The sequence below is a fragment of the Misgurnus anguillicaudatus genome, chromosome 8, assembly GCF_027580225.2.
Source record: "Misgurnus anguillicaudatus chromosome 8, ASM2758022v2, whole genome shotgun sequence".
In the NCBI taxonomy this organism is placed as follows: Eukaryota; Metazoa; Chordata; class Actinopteri; order Cypriniformes; family Cobitidae; genus Misgurnus; species Misgurnus anguillicaudatus.
Window position 1 is genome coordinate 35156894 of NC_073344.2, and position 16351 is coordinate 35173244.

General features: G+C 38.5%; 2 protein-coding genes and 4 non-coding genes across 7 annotated transcripts; 5 read left to right on the forward strand and 1 right to left on the reverse strand.

The window, feature by feature from the left end:
- Positions 1-423: 423 nt before the first annotated feature.
- On the forward strand, positions 424-3152 carry rpsa (ribosomal protein SA). 2 transcript variants are annotated; one of them, XM_055212966.2, is made up of 8 exons: positions 424-578; positions 1220-1391; positions 1473-1591; positions 1844-2089; positions 2167-2295; positions 2375-2546; positions 2866-2904; positions 2990-3152. In XM_055212966.2, the coding sequence occupies exons 2-8, from the start codon at positions 1259-1261 to the stop codon at positions 3082-3084; spliced, it is 933 nt and encodes a 310-aa protein (XP_055068941.1). In that variant the 5' UTR covers positions 424-578; positions 1220-1258; the 3' UTR covers positions 3085-3152. The 2 variants fall into 2 exon arrangements, with proteins under 2 accessions (XP_055068941.1, XP_073726881.1); XM_073870780.1 differs by having other exon boundaries at positions 2869-2904.
- LOC129451297 (small nucleolar RNA SNORA62/SNORA6 family) lies at positions 998-1139 on the forward strand. The gene has a single exon (XR_008646735.2). It is a non-coding gene; the product is annotated as a small nucleolar RNA SNORA62/SNORA6 family (small nucleolar RNA).
- LOC129451296 (small nucleolar RNA SNORA62/SNORA6 family) lies at positions 1629-1770 on the forward strand. The gene has a single exon (XR_008646734.1). It is a non-coding gene; the product is annotated as a small nucleolar RNA SNORA62/SNORA6 family (small nucleolar RNA).
- Positions 2649-2790, forward strand: LOC129451298 (small nucleolar RNA SNORA62/SNORA6 family). Its single transcript, XR_008646736.2, has one exon. It is a non-coding gene; the product is annotated as a small nucleolar RNA SNORA62/SNORA6 family (small nucleolar RNA).
- Positions 3153-6313: 3161 nt separating the features above from the next.
- On the reverse strand, positions 6314-6386 carry trnar-ccu (transfer RNA arginine (anticodon CCU)). The gene has a single exon. It is a non-coding gene; the product is annotated as a tRNA-Arg (tRNA).
- Positions 6387-6564: 178 nt separating this feature from the next.
- Positions 6565-16194, forward strand: ift56 (intraflagellar transport 56). Its single transcript, XM_055212964.2, has 17 exons — positions 6565-6980; positions 7968-8114; positions 8192-8284; positions 8388-8502; positions 8585-8634; positions 8708-8853; positions 9367-9538; positions 11688-11865; positions 11941-11996; positions 12081-12134; positions 12571-12634; positions 13805-13893; positions 14256-14339; positions 14422-14491; positions 14589-14695; positions 15186-15319; positions 15529-16194. The coding sequence occupies exons 1-17, from the start codon at positions 6978-6980 to the stop codon at positions 15638-15640; spliced, it is 1674 nt and encodes a 557-aa protein (XP_055068939.1). The 5' UTR covers positions 6565-6977; the 3' UTR covers positions 15641-16194.
- The last annotated feature ends 157 nt before the right edge of the window (positions 16195-16351 follow it).

A 16351-nucleotide genomic window follows, 5' to 3' on the forward strand; every position in this document is an offset into this window, starting at 1 on the left:
AGGTGTTCCTAATAATCCTTTAGGTGAGGGTATATTCCACGTTTGCATAGTAGTAAGAAAAAAACATGTCAAAAGTTCCTTAGTCAAATAAATCCACATAAAAAATATTGTTGCATATTTTTGCATTTACTATAGTAAACTTTGATAGATTGTAGTAACTACTACACCTTATTCTAGACAATAGTGAGTAGTGCTATTGTGAACTGATAAACTGTATTAAGTTGCATACTTTAATATTTTCTATGGTAAATATTTATTTGTAAGAATTTTACAATTAAATTCAAGAATGTATTTGTTTATATATACTGCAATATTTTTCATGTGGGTAATTTCTTTAAAATTTATTTTTAATATGTTACGACCATATTGTGTTTCAAAATAAAGTGTGGTATGCGGTGTATGCTGTCCTCCACCAGAAGGAAGCGCTGTGATGATGTATCGACTATGGACAACACGACCAGAGAATAAGAAAATGCGGTGTGTGATTGGCGGACTTCCTACTATATATATTACGTCATTTCCTCATCCCGCCCTCTTTTTGCCGTGAAGTGCAGAACTCCATACGGCGTTGTCTCGTGGTGAGCTGAATTTTTATAAACTTTACCACTTTCAAAGCTTTAACTGGAGCTAGAGTCACTTTAGTTAGCATAAAACATAACGAGACATTGACGATGTCGCATTTAATACCAAAAACAACCTTAAAATCGGTTAAAAATATGAAGGTTTTCAATCGCCATCGTGTGAGCGGCATTGCTCGATGAAGCGCGTGCGCGGCAGTAGTGCGTGCGTACTACGGCACATCATAAGAGCGTTAACTGCTAATCTTGATATAATCGGAAAAATTACTATGTCTGAATACTTAATAATGTTTCATTGTTTATATTCTTACATTGATGTTAAACGTAACGTTACTACTTATAAAACGCGAGTCTGTTTAATAGTTCACGTGCTGTTGTTGATAATGTAAACGATACGGGTAAGTTTTATTTATATTTCTTGTGCACACTGTTAAAGCCCAGCACTGATGTCGGTGTATGGGTGTCGGAAGTGTGCTAGATTAATCCAGCTGGGTTTTCGCTAACACCATCAGGGCTAAAGTGCCCAATGACTGGCGTTTGATAGCAACCTGAGCTACATTGACACGAGAATCGAGATTATGTTTTAGAATAATGTTTTCTGCGAGTGTCTTCTAAAGTCTGTATGGGGTTGCTTCTTTCAGCTTTTCCACTAAACTCGTAACGCAGGGAAAGTGGTCACGATGTCCGGAGGTCTGGATGTCCTTCAAATGAAGGAGGAGGATGTGCTGAAGTTTCTGGCTGCAGGAACCCATCTGGGAGGAACCAACATGGACTTCCAGATGGAGCAGTACGTCTACAAGAGAAAGAGTGACGGTAAGATACGTTGGCATGGTGTCAACACCATGTTACTATTTCTCATGTGGAGACAGATGTTATAGCTTTGTTTTTCTGTAGGCGTGTACATCATCAATCTGAAAAAGACTTGGGAGAAACTCCTGCTGGCTGCTCGCGCTATTGTCGCCATTGAGAATCCAGCTGACGTTTGTGTTATCTCCTCCAGGAACACCGGCCAGGTAAAAACACACAACCAAATAAACATTACTTTCTGAAGTGGCACATTGTTAAAGCCTGGCACTGATATCGGTGTTCAGGTGTCGGAAGTGTGCTAAAGTAAGCAGGCCGGGTTTTCGCTAACACCATTAGGGCTAATCCGCCCCATGACTGGGGTTTGATAGCCACCTAGGCCACATGTTTTATTGTACACTCTGTGTACATTTGAGTGTACAGAGAGTATTGTAGGTGTTAATTTTTTTCTTTTTATTCAGAGAGCTGTGCTCAAGTTCGCCTCTGCCACTGGTGCCACCACCTTCGCTGGTCGTTTCACTCCTGGAACCTTCACCAATCAGATTCAGGCTGCTTTCAGGGAGCCCCGCCTCCTGATCGTGACCGATCCTCGTGCCGACCATCAGCCGCTGACTGAAGCATCTTACGTCAACATCCCAACCATCGCCCTCTGCAACACAGACTCTCCTTTGAGATACGTCGACATTGCCATCCCCTGCAACAACAAGGTACGTGCGGATTGCGAATATCTTGTGTTTTTACCCAATTCGTTTGCAAAGTGGACTAAAGTTGATGTGCGTTTTAGGGTCACCACTCTACTGGTTTGATGTGGTGGATGTTGGCCAGAGAGGTTCTGAGGATGAGGGGCACCATCTCCAGGGAGCACCCATGGGAGGTCATGCCTGATCTGTACTTTTACAGAGATCCAGAGGAGGTAAGACACTGCTCATAACATCATTTAAGTTAAAAGTCATCCATTTGAGAGTCCTGCTCACCTTCTTTTTCACTTGTAGATTGAGAAGGAGGAGCTGGCTGCTGCCGAGAAGGCTGTTGGCAAGGAGGAGTTCCAGGGTGAATGGTCCGCTCCCCCACCTGATTTCACCCAGCCTGAGGTTACCGACTGGTCTGAGGGTGTGCCGGTTCCATCTGTGCCCATCCAGCAGTTCCCAGCTGGCATTGAACCTGGTAAGCTTATATTATAACGATATTGAAGTACAGCACAACTTTACTATGGCTCTGGCTCATGCCAAGTTGTTGCTTTTGTAAATGAGTTTAATTGGTATTCATCATGCACACTGCTAAAGCCCAGCACTGATATCGGTGTATGGGTGTCGGAAGTGTGCTAAAATGATCCGGCTGGGTTTTCGCTAACACCATAAGGGCTGAACTGCCCCATGACTGGGGTTTGATAGCAACCTGAGCTACACTGGATTAAAATGATGTGATTGTTCTGTAAAGAGAGGCTCACTTTTGACTAATGCGGTATTGTCTTGTCCTTATTTAGCAGCTCCAGCTAAGGCTGCCCCTGCTGAGGCGTTTGCTGGTAAGCAACATTTTCCTGTTTTCCATCTACTATTGTATGTGCATATTTAGTATATGGTGTAATTTTGAACCTTTCTCTTTAACAGAGGACTGGAGCGCTCAGCCTGCCACAGAGGACTGGTCTGCTGCCCCCACAGCTCAGGCTGGAGAATGGGGTGGCACCACTGCTGACTGGTCTTAAGTGATGTTAACCAGCAGTTCGGTGTGATGACATTGAATAAATAAATCTGGTTGTTTAAAAACTTGTAATTGTTTTTGTCTATATATTCTATGCAGTCTAGTAAATTTGTGTGGTGGTTTGGGTAATTGGAAAGATCTGGATAAAGATCTTCTTGATTTTGTTTCTAAAAATCAGTCTATCAGAAAACACCAATTCAGGGTTTCTGTGGGGTCTTGGTCTTAAATTCCCTGTTCTAGGTCTTAAATAATTTGAAACCGGTCTTAATTTTCTTGTGTGTTAGACATGCCGTCTTAATTTATTATTTTTTTGTAGGAATAAAATGTATATCATTGCCATTGTTTTGTCTCAAGATGCACACCAGGGGCCCGTACCATGAAAATGGTTAAACAAACTCAGGGTTACAGGATTAGTTTCAGGTTGACAAAACCAAGCCAATGTGCAGGCCTTGTTGGTAAAAGCTATTTTCATGGTACCCAAAACCCAGGATTTGCACAAACTAATCCTAAACAAAGCTGGCTAACCAACTAAACCAGCTTCATGGTATAGGCCCCAGTAATGTTTTGTGTAAGGTATGATTATACAAAATTCCTTAAATGTTCTAATATAAATAAGACCTAGTCCTGGATTAATCTAATCCCAGTCTGGGGAAGCCCCAATATACACTAGTCAACATTTGAAGTGTATCAAAACCTTTCCTAAAAGTTGTCTTAAAACCAATACCCTGTACCCGTACTTGTCTTGGGACAAATTTGAAGAATGTTTTTGATCCACTTCAAATGTTGACTAGTATATTTTGACATTGTTTAATAAAACCATTTGTTTATTTGGTTTAGATACTTTATTTGAACCAGTTATTGTAGTCTCATCAATATTGTCATTTTGAATTCTATTGCACACTTCTCGTCTATAATACGCAGTGTTGCGGAAAGTTACTTTTAAAAGTGATGCATTACAATATTAAACTACTCCCCAAAAAGTAACTGATTGCGTTACTTGGTTACTTTTTATGGAAAGTAATGCTTGCTTTAAGTTACTTTTTCGTACTTAGCTTAGGCTTAATCTCTTTCAGGGCTTACATGTTTTTTTATGAATGCAAAAATGTCAAGCTCTGGCCTGCCATCTCTGTTTCTGACTCAAACTGTTCTTGCTCAGGTGCACAGAGTTTGTAATTCTACGTTAATATGTTGAGTTTAATTCAGTACATTATTTTATTTTTAAATTAAATTAATTAAACTAAAAAGTACCTCGCATTACTTTTTAAAAAAAGTAACTAAAATATTAATGTGTGCATTTATAAAGGAATGCGTTACGTGTTACTTCAGAAAAGTAATATTAGGTAATGCACGTTACTTGTAATGCGTTACTCCCAACACTGATAATACGTCTATTTTATTACCAAAAAGTACCAAATTACTTGATCGTCGTCAATTACCAAACTAATAATTAGTAAAAACCCTAGATTGGATAAAAAGTTTCAAAATTGTTTTCTTTCACTTAAATGAAAGGCTATTTTCATATTATCGACTATATTTAATCACTGAGGATTTCTTTAAACTTCATCCTGAAGTCTCAAGGTGAAAAACTCGTAATATCAGCAGTGTAAAAATGTTGTCTCGTCTTATTCTCGTGAACCCTATCTTGTTTTGCTTTGTGGGGTAAGTGTCTTGTCACACCCCTAGAAAAAACATCTTGTTTTTATCATGAAAGATAAAAGGTCTTAAAAAAGATGCATGCATGCACACTGTACTATAAAATTGGTCTTAAATTTCATTTCATAATGGTCTTAAAAAGTTTAATTTAATTTGTTAAAACTGCGATTAATGCAGGTGTATTTTTGTAAGACATATTGGTGATTATATAATTGCAGGTACATTTGTTAAATTGTTTTCTCATTTTTTAAAATAATTATATTTTAAACTATTTTAATGATTGGGTACTCATATATTTTTAACATAGAAGTTAAATCTACTTCAGTATTGAATGTCAATATTTAAAATTCAGAAATGAGGGGCAATGAAGATTTCAGGGACATATACTAGTCAACATTTAAAGCAACACTATGTAGTTTTTTTTACCTTTAAATAATGTCTCTAAAATTATTTCAGTGACAGAACAACTTTTAACTGGACAAATTGTACTGTTGCTGCAACCTGAGCAGCCTCCTAGCTGCTACAAGCACACTCTGAAAGTGGCGGTGGAGGGTAGAGCACACAGCCCCGCCCCTCCCCCTGCCTGCAGAAGAGTGTCTGATACCAGGCACTGTTGCGCTTTTCAACCACATGGGGGAGCTGTAAGTCATTTTTACATGGAAACTACATAGTGTTGCTTTAAAGTCCATCAAAGAAGTTTATAGAAGTTGTCTTAAGACAAGACCAGTGGCCGGTTGCATAAACATAGCCAGGACATTAAGACTGCGTCTTAAGAATGATTCTGACTAACTAGCAATTAGTTAGGGCTAATCAGTCTTATTATTTGGATTTAAATTAGACCAATCTACCTTTCTATGTAACATACTTAAAACAGTTATGATCAGTCTTGAAAAAAAATTCATGACTAACTTTTAAGACTAGTCTTAAAGGTTTATGCAACCGGCCACAGGTAATGTTCAAAAATATTTACCCACTTCAAATGTTTTTGATCCATTTCAAATGTTGACTACTGTATTATACATGAACAGTATTGGTTACATTGTTAAACAAGTCAACAATAAGTATGTCCTGTTAGCAGGATATTATTTTTTTTAAATAGTTTTATTAAAAAGACATTATTTACATTTAAAGTGAGAGAAATCACCTCTTGGCTGCTCTGAACAGAGTTGGTAACATTGTTTTTCTTTCAGTGAGTGTAACATTATTTCACAATGGTGTTCATTATAGGCCTCTTTCTACTAATGTAAAACTGGAAAATCACCCCAAATGGGACTCAAACCCACAATCCCTGGCTTCGTAATGGTTTACTTCTGGATTATGGATTCATGCCTAATATTTGTTTCCACTTCTTTTCCTTACTTGTGAGATTTGCCCTTATCAACTTACTACAGACCATGGTTTGGCCCCATGGTAATCAATACGTTGTATTAATTTTCATACAGGCAGATTTGACTATTTTAAGATTTATGATTATTGCTTTAGGTTTGTACAAATACAATTCTGATATTGTGCTGTTGCAATGACATGGGAGTATAGGCATTGATATTCCTTGATCTATATGCATTGTAATGAAAACGAATCACCCCAGATGGGACTCGAACCCACAATCCCTGGCTTAGGAGGCCAGTGCCTTATCCATTAGGCCACTGGGGCTCGTGGAGACCCTCTGAAAACGTGCTTTTTGTTTATATATTAGATACACTTTTTTTATATACTTATGTAAGGGTATTTAATTTGTAGTGTTTTTCTTGTCCCTTTTGTAACTTTTTTTTACAAATCACATTTCGATTAAAAACACAAGGCACAGAACTAGGCACGAATTATACGCTTTTCTCTTGCGTTGCTTGGCAACAACTTGATGCCACCACACCATCATGGCAGTCGAGGTTAGCTGAGAGGATTACAAACGAGAGCACGAAAACATTTACACCCGCCTTCTTAGAAATGGTTTAATTTAGTTCAAAGGTAAACTCGACTGTGCTAAACTAGATAAGTCTAGCTGACGTTAAATTAGATTTATCTTGCGCAGAAACGCAAGCTTGTTTGCTAGCTAACGAGTTAGCCATCTGGCTAATTCACTCCCATCCGGTGGATTTTATATTATATCTTGACTGATTGATGAATACACGGTACTTTGTCGTATTATTATGTTACATTTGTAAGCGGTATGGTGACCATAATGTTATAAGGATTATATAGAGATCTGCTTATTTCGACACTGGGCAGAGTTTGAGAATCGTCACCATGGTGAGTATCAACCAACATGATACAAGATGTAAATACATGTGAGAAGTAACATAACTTTTTTGGATATAAGAATATTAGTAACATTATATTTATTTATAATTTCTTTAATTATAATACATAATTATTATTTTAATGATTTACTATATAAATCACTGCAGAATATATCATAATCTTAAAAATCTGCTTAAATGTTTGAGATTTGAAAAATGAAAATATTATTGTAACTACATAAACTTATTTATTTTGTTAATTACTAAAATAAATTAAATAAATAGGGATGACTTGGACCAAATAATGAAGAAGAAGCAGCAAATAAGAGTCCATTATAAATGTGACTTTTATGCCACATTGAAGATGCTAAAATATATCATAGTTACAATTGTGTAATTAAAAAGCTTTAATAACTTTACTATTATTCTGAAATGTGGAAAAAATAGAAAGAATGCGCAAGAGACCCTTAACGTTTGAACAGGGAAGTAAATACCCACAGTAATAAAAAGACATGATGAACTGATATGTACTTTTTAGAGTTTAGCATAGTATACTGTTGTGCATCCTAATGAGAGACGATAGCTGCGTTCGAAAGCTCTAAAATGCTGCCTTCAGAGGCAGGAAGGTATCAAGACACATTCGAATCCAATGTTTGGTTTACTTCCTGTCTCCTGAGATCAGGTAATGTGATTGGTCGAGCATAGTCGAGTCAGAAAGATGGCGGGGAAGAAAGCGTCTGGAGCACAAATTTAGTGTAAATTAAGTTTTATTTTCACTTTTGATTGCATTTCTAGTGCAAAATTACTATAGTTATAGATATTAGTTATCGCTAAAGCCCTCTCTGTTTATATTTCAAACAGAATTCCATTACACTGCCTATGAAGGCTGTCCGAATGCGCCGAAGTCATTGCCTTACGAGGCAGCGAGGCACCAAGTCAGCTGCCTAAGCTTTTGGACACAGTCGATATCTGAATAAACTGTTATTTATCTTAATAGATTTTGTCTCGGATGAAACCAGCATTGGGCGGCGAGACGTCAACCAGTTCGAGTGACAAGAAAAGAAAAAATAAAACAAAAAAGATCCCAAAACTTGAGGATTATCTGAGCCAAAGAGACTACGTGGGAGCACTGACTCTGCTAGAGGTACAACAAATATCTACATCTGTGATTGAGGTCTAAGATTTAAACAGATTTATTTTTTTTACCTTCTATAATGTCAGTTTCAGCGTAATGGTGGGGTGTCCATTGAGAATGCAGACTTATGGATCGGCTACTGTGCCTTTCATGTGGGGGACCACAAGAGATCAATGGAGGTTAGTGAAAGAAAGAATGGGTTATCAAAAATAACATACATTAACTGTTAAAAGAGAGGGTTTCGTTGCTTGAAATTTGTTGCGTTTATTTTTATATATTCAGGAGTACAAGGCACTGACTCTTAAACCAGATTGTCCAGTAGATGTTTGGGTGTTTCTGGGATGTTCCCTCTTTTTCCTTGGGCTGTATAAAGAGGCTGAAGAGGCAGCACTAAAGGGTTTGTTATTTTTTTCATGCCTTTGCAGATGTAGGTGTACACAAACTCTTCATCCAAACATTGTCCTGTGCTTTTATTTCAGGACCAAAGTCTCAGCTTCAGAATCGCCTCCTTTTTCATTTAGCTCATAAGGTAATTTTTTTCCATTTTCATATTTGTGACGTTTACGAAGATGACATTATAATCCACTTTGTTTTCTTTAAAGTTTAACGATGAAAAGAAGCTGATGGGTTTCCATCAGAACCTGGAGGACGTGACGGAGGATCAACTGAGTCTGGCCTCTATTCACTACATGCGCTCGCACTATCAGGAGGCCATTGACATATACAAGCGCATCTTACTGCAGAACCGGTACGTCAGCAGTGGCGGCCGGTGACTTCTTTTTCGAGGGTGCACAAATGCGAAGCTTGTCAAAACATGTATTTAGCCCGTCATGTGTGGGGCTCGTCATGTCAAAGTATGTGTTGGGGGCATCATGTGTACCTATGTGCATCACACTTCATGTCAAAATCAGAGTTTACTATTAAATGTGTGTTTTGTGAACATGACCATCTCCTTAATCATAAACCCTTTTGACGTGTGGGCAGCATGTATTTTGACAGGACGCATGATGCTCAGAACACATATTTTGACATGACGAGCCAAACACATTACACACCGAACACATATTTTGAATTCTTTCCCCTCACAAGAGAAGTTACCGACTGCCACTGTGTGTCAGAACTTACAGAACCAACCACATTATCACATCCAAATTTACTTTATAATGCTTTTTTATACAATAATATAATCAATGAAGCATCTGACTTGAAATAGGAGAAAACACTGGGAAAATGAGTATTTTATCTCTCTTCTTCTCCACAGAGAATGTCTCGCCCTGAATGTGTATGTGGCCCTGTGCTACTACAAACTGGATTATTATGACGTATCTCAGGAGGTTTTGGCTGTGTATCTGCAGAGCATTCCCGACTCCACCATCGCCCTCAACCTCAAAGCCTGCAATCATTTTAGGCTCTATAACGGCAAAGCTGCAGAGGTCTGATTTATAAAAAATATTGTCCATGATAAGATTAGGGGCGTGCTGAACCAGCTGGATGTAACATGCGCTTTACATCCTACGTAGAATTTATACCTATTGCACCATCTAGGCATATTGAACATCTTAGACAAATATTGATGGTGTGGGTCTGCACATGACGCACGCATCTTGAGGAAAAGCGCACTGGCAAAGCTATGAGAAGAGGGACAGTATCGCATATGGCGTCTCAACTAACACTGCAGTGCAATGTGTAACTTTTAAAAGGATCTCTTGGCAGAAATGCAATATAATATACATAACTATATTATCAGTGGTGTATAAAGACCTTACATAATGAACCTTTATGTTTTTATTACCTTATGCTCCGTTCACACCAGCCACGGTAGAGGCGTCAATCGCGAGTGATTTCAATGGTAGCCCCTTATGGAACGGCTGAAATTCCACAAGGGGGCGTATTTGTTCCTGACGTTGCACAATAAACGTGACATCCGAATATATTCATTATAAATCGTGAATGAAAAGTGAGATTTGAACGAATGTCCGTTAGTGAACTAATTGTATACACTATTTATATCGTAATTCGGTCAGAAACGTCAAGATTGTGAGATGAACAAATCGTTTTGGATTAAAAGGCTTAGATATTCAATTTTCTTGGACTTTTGGGGATTTATGAACAATTTGTTTTGGACAATTTCACCGAAGCGGATAAAGGGAAGATTTTGAAGCTAAGTAAATATCCTAAATCGGCGCTGCCCAGGTAACTAACAACTAGATTACAGTTTAATGACTGCTAAAAATCACATTATGCTTTGTGTGTGCGCATAATGGAATCCTGAAAGTCTAAGCTTTACAACGATGTGTCGCATGACCGTATATTTTGAAGATTTAATGCTTCAAAGTTACAATGACGTAATGCAGCCTCACGTGCAAGGGAGGGGGTGTACCATGTATGGCACAGTGTTCCTTATCAGGTTAAGTCAATGTGAATACGCGTTGACGTGCATTCGGGGTCTCACGGCGCGAATGAGGCGTTAAGCGCGGCGTGGTAGACGCGATTCCGCCTCTTTTGCGCGTCTAGTTTGCGCGAATAGCGCGAATTGAGCGTTGTCACAACAAACGCGCGAGTTGACAAATTTTGGCGGAAAAACGTGCCTCGTTAATCAATCAGGAGCTTGCTCTAGTAGTGACGTGATTACAGGAAATGAGCGGAGTCGCAGAAGCCCCTCCCATGATGCAAATTTCCGCGTGAATGTCTCGATGACTAGAATTTCACGCGCGGCTTTCATGCGCGAATGAAGCAAGTAAACTCAAACTGTTCAAGCGGCAAACTAGACACGGTAGATGCAAATTTGACACCTCAAACGTGGCTGGTGTGAACCCACAGTTAGGGCCGATTCACACCGGCTGCGTGGCGTATCTGTTGCGTGTAAGTTGCGTGGGGGCTGCATCGCATTTTCTGTGTCTGTACATCCCAGAAGTGTGCCTGATGCGGCGCTGACGTGCTGCTGTTGCTATAGGTGACATATATTTTGCCTGGAAACGCTTCCAAGACGCTTGCGTGTGGCGTGAAAAATAGGCGTCGGTCCTATTCCTAGCATGCACGCGTTTTCGGCGCGGCTCGAGCTGCGTCTGAGACGTGCGTGCCATGCAGGCGCTGTGAACTGTCAAACCTGCTAACACGGGAGCCTAAATAAAAACTAACACGCCACGCAGCTGAGATGCACACGCCACGCAGCCGGTGTGAATCGGCCCTTAGAATGACTTTTTATTTATATACAGTGCGGGCCTTCTACAGAGTGCATTTCGTCCCTATGTTGTGTCAGACGATGACATGTTTGTTCTGTGACAGCTACCGTAGCTTCTCATGCGTTTCGAAATTGAAGTTGGTTGCAATTCGCAATCTCACCGCTAGATGACGCTAAACAAGTTACACTTTTAAACCGATATGTGGAGATGCACATCGTCTACGGTGAGCTTAGTTGTAGTTTGAGATGGTGTGACAGGTGTAAATATTTTTCACTAAGTCCAATGTACGGCTTACGTCCAGCTTTATTGTGACATCAAGTTGGTGCTCTGTGTTTAATGTTTGATCTCTTTAATGCATGTTTATGATTTGATAATGAATTTCACCCTCTTGGCTCTGTAGACGGAGTTAAAGAACCTGATGGACATCTCCTCCAGCTCGTTTCAGTTTGCGAAAGAGCTTATCCAGCACAATCTGGTGGTGTTTCGTGGCGGTGAGGGAGCCCTGCAGGTTCTGCCTCCTCTGATCGATGTCATATCAGAGGCCAGACTTAACCTGGTCATCTACTATCTGAGACAAGGTGTGGTCTTTTTCTTAAGCCTATATGCTGAGACTGGCTCAGCAGGTTTATTATTAACCATCTTCTCACCTTTAGATGACATTCAGGAGGCCTACAAACTAATCAAAGACCTCGAGCCCACCACACCACAGGTATTTAGTCCAACTTAACTGGATTAGAGTTTGCAGCTGTTTGGTGTTTTCGAAGAGACTATTATATACTTGTGTCATTTGCAGGAATACATTCTGAAGGGGGTGGTAAATGCAGCTTTGGGACAAGAAATCGGATCGGTTCGTAAAGTCTATTCATACGAGTGTTAAAGGGCACATATTATGCCAATTTTTAAAAGATGTAATATAAGTCTCAAGTTTGCCTAGAATGTGTCAAAATACCTCACAGATCATTTGTTATAGCATGGGAGTCAGTGGTCAGAGGCAGGGCTTTGTTTGTGTGACATCACATTAACAAGAAAATTAAAATAGCATGTCTAGTGAGACTGCTTTGGTTTAGTAGAGATTGAAAAAGAAAAGAGGGTGGATTTTTTTAATTGTAGGGTTGTTGCGTTCACACACTGACAACACACATTTATGTCCTTCCAAACACCTTGTAAAAGTGGATTTTGCATAGTATGTGCACTTTAATAATGCAGATTTTCCTTTACGCATGGTTTTCAAACGTTATCCCAAATTCATGTTCTTTTATTTTTGCATTTGTGTATTTTCACAGAGGGACCATTTGAAAATTGCCCAGCAGTTTTTCCAGTTGGTTGGCGGCTCGGCCAGTGAATGCGGTAACATCATTGTTTAGGCTGAGGATAACAATATTAGCGCTGGTTCAGCGCCCAGGCCCTTTTGCTGTATGGAAGATAGCCAATGACAGGGGCTGTATTCTCGACACAGACTAAACTTTGTCCCATACAAAAAACTTCTAAAAGTGGCCTTTAGTTCAGTGTCAGTGTATTGCTAAACCTACTTAATGCCCTGCTGGGTCCATACAGGCCGGCAATGGATGCATTTTTTATTTTACTGTTATTTCTTGCATATTTCATCTAGTTTGCTTTATTCCACACATTAACCGACATGATAAATGGTTTCTATAGTCGATGGTTGTATCTTGATGCCATGGTTGTTATTTAAATTGCACATTACTTTCTTCAGCAAAGATCAGAATATCCGCTTGTTAAGTCATGACATAATGAATACTGTTTCCTTTTCAATGGAGGATAGAACTGGGCAAAAAAAATCGCCTGCGATTCTCATGCGTATCTCATCAGTAAAGCCGGTTCGATGATTAGTAGTAAATCGTCATCACCTGCTTTCAGATGGAGTGGCATTTACTACACCGAGCCATATTTCACAGAGAAAATAGGCAAAATACAATATCGGAGGCGATTTCCTATGTTTATGAACGCGATTTTGTGATTTTTTTTGTGTTATTAAATATAATTAGGTGTAAACCATATGCATGACTAACAGAGACACTGTCCAGATGGCGAGTGTTTCACTAAAGGCACACTAACTTGCTTTTAACATTTGGCCCCTTGTGGTCATTTTGGACCCCAGTGTATCATCAACTGTGCCTAATGCATAAGCATATAATTATGACTGGATATCTTTAGATCTCTTACTGTTATTTAAAGGGATATTTCACCCAAAAATGAAAATTCTGTCATCATGTACTCACTCTCATGTTGGTATAAACCTGTATAAATGTCTTTATTCTGATGAACACAAAGGAAGATATTTTGAGGACAGTTTATCTTTTTATCCTACGTGAATGGGTCTCATTTTCGGTTTGGTTATAAGCACTCCTTAAAAACTTCCTTTGTGTATTTATACAGAAATGTATACAGGTTTGTAACAAAACATGAGAATGAGAAAATGATGACAATTTTTTTTCGCGTGAATTATCCCTTTAACTTTAATTAATGACCATTTTCTTTCTTTTCCTGATTTTTAAGATACAATACCAGGCAGGCAGTGTATGGCTTCTTGTTTCTTCCTGCTCAAACAGTTCGAAGACGTGCTTATCTATCTCAACTCAGTCAAGGTAATGCATAATCAAAGTGTCTATATTGAGAACTGATGACATTAAAGGAACAGTATGTAAGAAATGTATATCAATGAATCATAAAATGGCCCTGATATGTCACTAGACATTAAGAAATAATTTTCATTATAAATACTTATATCACTGACAACAGTGGTCCGGCCAGGATATTGTCATTTCAAAAGTGGAGTTGCAGCCCTCAACTGATGTTTATGTTGTCATTTTGTGTATTGGCCACCAGTTGTGTGATTGCAGTACCAGTTTTAGCCACAAGTTTTGTGATTGCAATACCAGTGTTGGCCACAATCCTACATACTGTTCCTTTAAATATCAACAACTTCACATGTTTCATTTTCACGTAGAGTTATTTCTATAACGAAGACACATTCAACTTCAACTACGCTCAGGCAAAAGCTGCTCTGGGAAACTACAGAGAAGCTGAAGAGGTATCACATCATTTATTTAGAAATCAAATGCATGTCCACGATTCCCTGGTATTGGCACTGAATGTGAATGGAATGTGAACAGGTGTTCCTGCTAATCCAGAGCGAGAAGATCAAAAACGATTATGTTTACCTGAGCTGGTTGGCACGTTGCTGTAAGTTCACTCAGATCTGAAAAGATTTGGAAAACTGTTAAAAAAGTTATTATTTAGATAATGACCAAATGACTTACTGGTGCATTCTCCATTTCAGATATTATGAATCAAAAGGCGCGTCAGGCATGGGAACTATATCTGAGGATGGAAACCTCATCAGACTCGTTCAGCCTCCTTCAGCTCATTGCAAATGACTGCTACAAGGTGATTGAATCATTAGAGTCATAACTATAAATGTTTTATATAGTATTGAATATTTTATTATATTATTTTTGTTGCCTTTTCAGTTTGCCAAGAAAAGTACTCTTTCTTAAATAAAAGTAAAAAGTTGTAATAAAGCATTATGGAGTTAGAAAGGAGTGTGTTAGGCCTCAAGTATAGTCTTGTTTTCTACTTACACGCGAACAACGTACTACACACGAACGCAAAGTATGGTTTATTTGACTCGTACATGTACACAGACGTTTGACGCATGCACATTGCTAAAATGCAATGCATCTCCGGGGCTTTATACTACACTCTCCTATACGTGCATGCGCGACCTAAAATTGCGGTGGTTCATGTACAGTACACGCATACGCGTAAAAAGTGGACCATACTTTGGCCTTTAGCGATAGGAATCTGCAGGGTGCAATAATAAAGTTAGTCACACATACAATGATACTGTATACTCTAAAATTTGACCTTGTTTCAGATGGGGCAGTTTTATTATGCAGCTAAAGCATTTGATGCTCTAGAGAGGTTGGATCAAAACCCCGAGTACTGGGAGGGAAAGCGAGGAGCATGTGTCGGGATCTTCCAGCTTATACTGGCAGGTCGTGAGTCCAGGTATGAACCAAAACCATGACTGAGATTTAATGCAAGCTGTTATTAGGCGTGAGATTACAAGATGTTTTACATTGTATGGTTAGCTGTATATCCACTAAACTTTGCACAATAAATTCACTCTCCTGGCCATCATTAAATGTTTGAACCCTAATGATAGGGTTTTTTTTGTGGTGTTGGTTACACTACATATTTGCTGTTGTTGTCTGCAGAGAAACGCTGAAGGAGGTTCTGCCAATGTTAAGGAGCAGTGGGAACCCACAGGTTGAATACATCATCCGGATTATGAAGAAGTGGGCCAAAGACAACAGAGTGGCTCTCTGATCGCCTTTACAGATCAAACAACACACACTGAGACCTCTGTTTGATAACAACAGAAGAATAATGTGCCCCTTTCTGGGGCATTTCTACTTTTGTAAAAAAAGCTATATATTAGTGTTGTATTTTTATGTTTTGCTTGTTTCTCTATTTGATGCCAACAGTTCAGATGCAGATTATAAGCGAAACATTTTTTTTTTACTTGATTCGAGTTGAATATTAAATTCTGAAGTCTTTAACCTCTATTACATTAACTGAACAATGAACTCTGTGAAATGTAATCAGTTTGTATTTTTGTAATATTTACACTTGTCACAAAGCAGGATCTATATTTACATTACGTTAATGTCAGTTAATGTGGGGTGTTTAGATTTTTTGTGAAATGGACAATGCAGCAAATAAAGTCTTTTCATACTTTAGGTAAACTTTTAACTGGTTTATTCTGGTAACATAAATTCACTGAATGTCTACCAATGGAACTTTTAACATTTGTTATGACAAATAACCACTTTGAAGAAACGATTATGCTGTGAAATGTCAATAAACATCCTCCTATTTAATTGTTATTTTCATTTATTATAGATATTCGAATTTTAAATAATTAATAAAAAATACTATCAGTCAAATTTACCTTTAGTGTTGTTTATTTTATTTGTTTTTGGGTCACACAAATGACAATACAATAAATAAATAATTAAATTAAAAATACTAAAGTTG

What these genes read in the sequence shown, in the direction of transcription:
- rpsa (XM_055212966.2), top strand. Translation starts at nt 1,259, where the DNA reads ATGTCCGGAGGTCTGGATGTCCTTCAAATGAAGGAGGAGGATGTGCTG. An exon ending in CTACAAGAGAAAGAGTGACG is followed by an intron (nt 1,392 to 1,472) that starts GTAAGATACGTT and finishes GTTTTTCTGTAG; the next exon opens with GCGTGTACATCATCAATCTG. An exon ending in CCCAGCTGGCATTGAACCTG is followed by an intron (nt 2,547 to 2,865) that starts GTAAGCTTATAT and finishes GTCCTTATTTAG; the next exon opens with CAGCTCCAGCTAAGGCTGCC.
- ift56 (XM_055212964.2), top strand. An exon ending in TTTTTCATTTAGCTCATAAG is followed by an intron (nt 8,635 to 8,707) that starts GTAATTTTTTTC and finishes TTTTCTTTAAAG; the next exon opens with TTTAACGATGAAAAGAAGCT. An exon ending in TTGCAAATGACTGCTACAAG is followed by an intron (nt 14,696 to 15,185) that starts GTGATTGAATCA and finishes ACCTTGTTTCAG; the next exon opens with ATGGGGCAGTTTTATTATGC.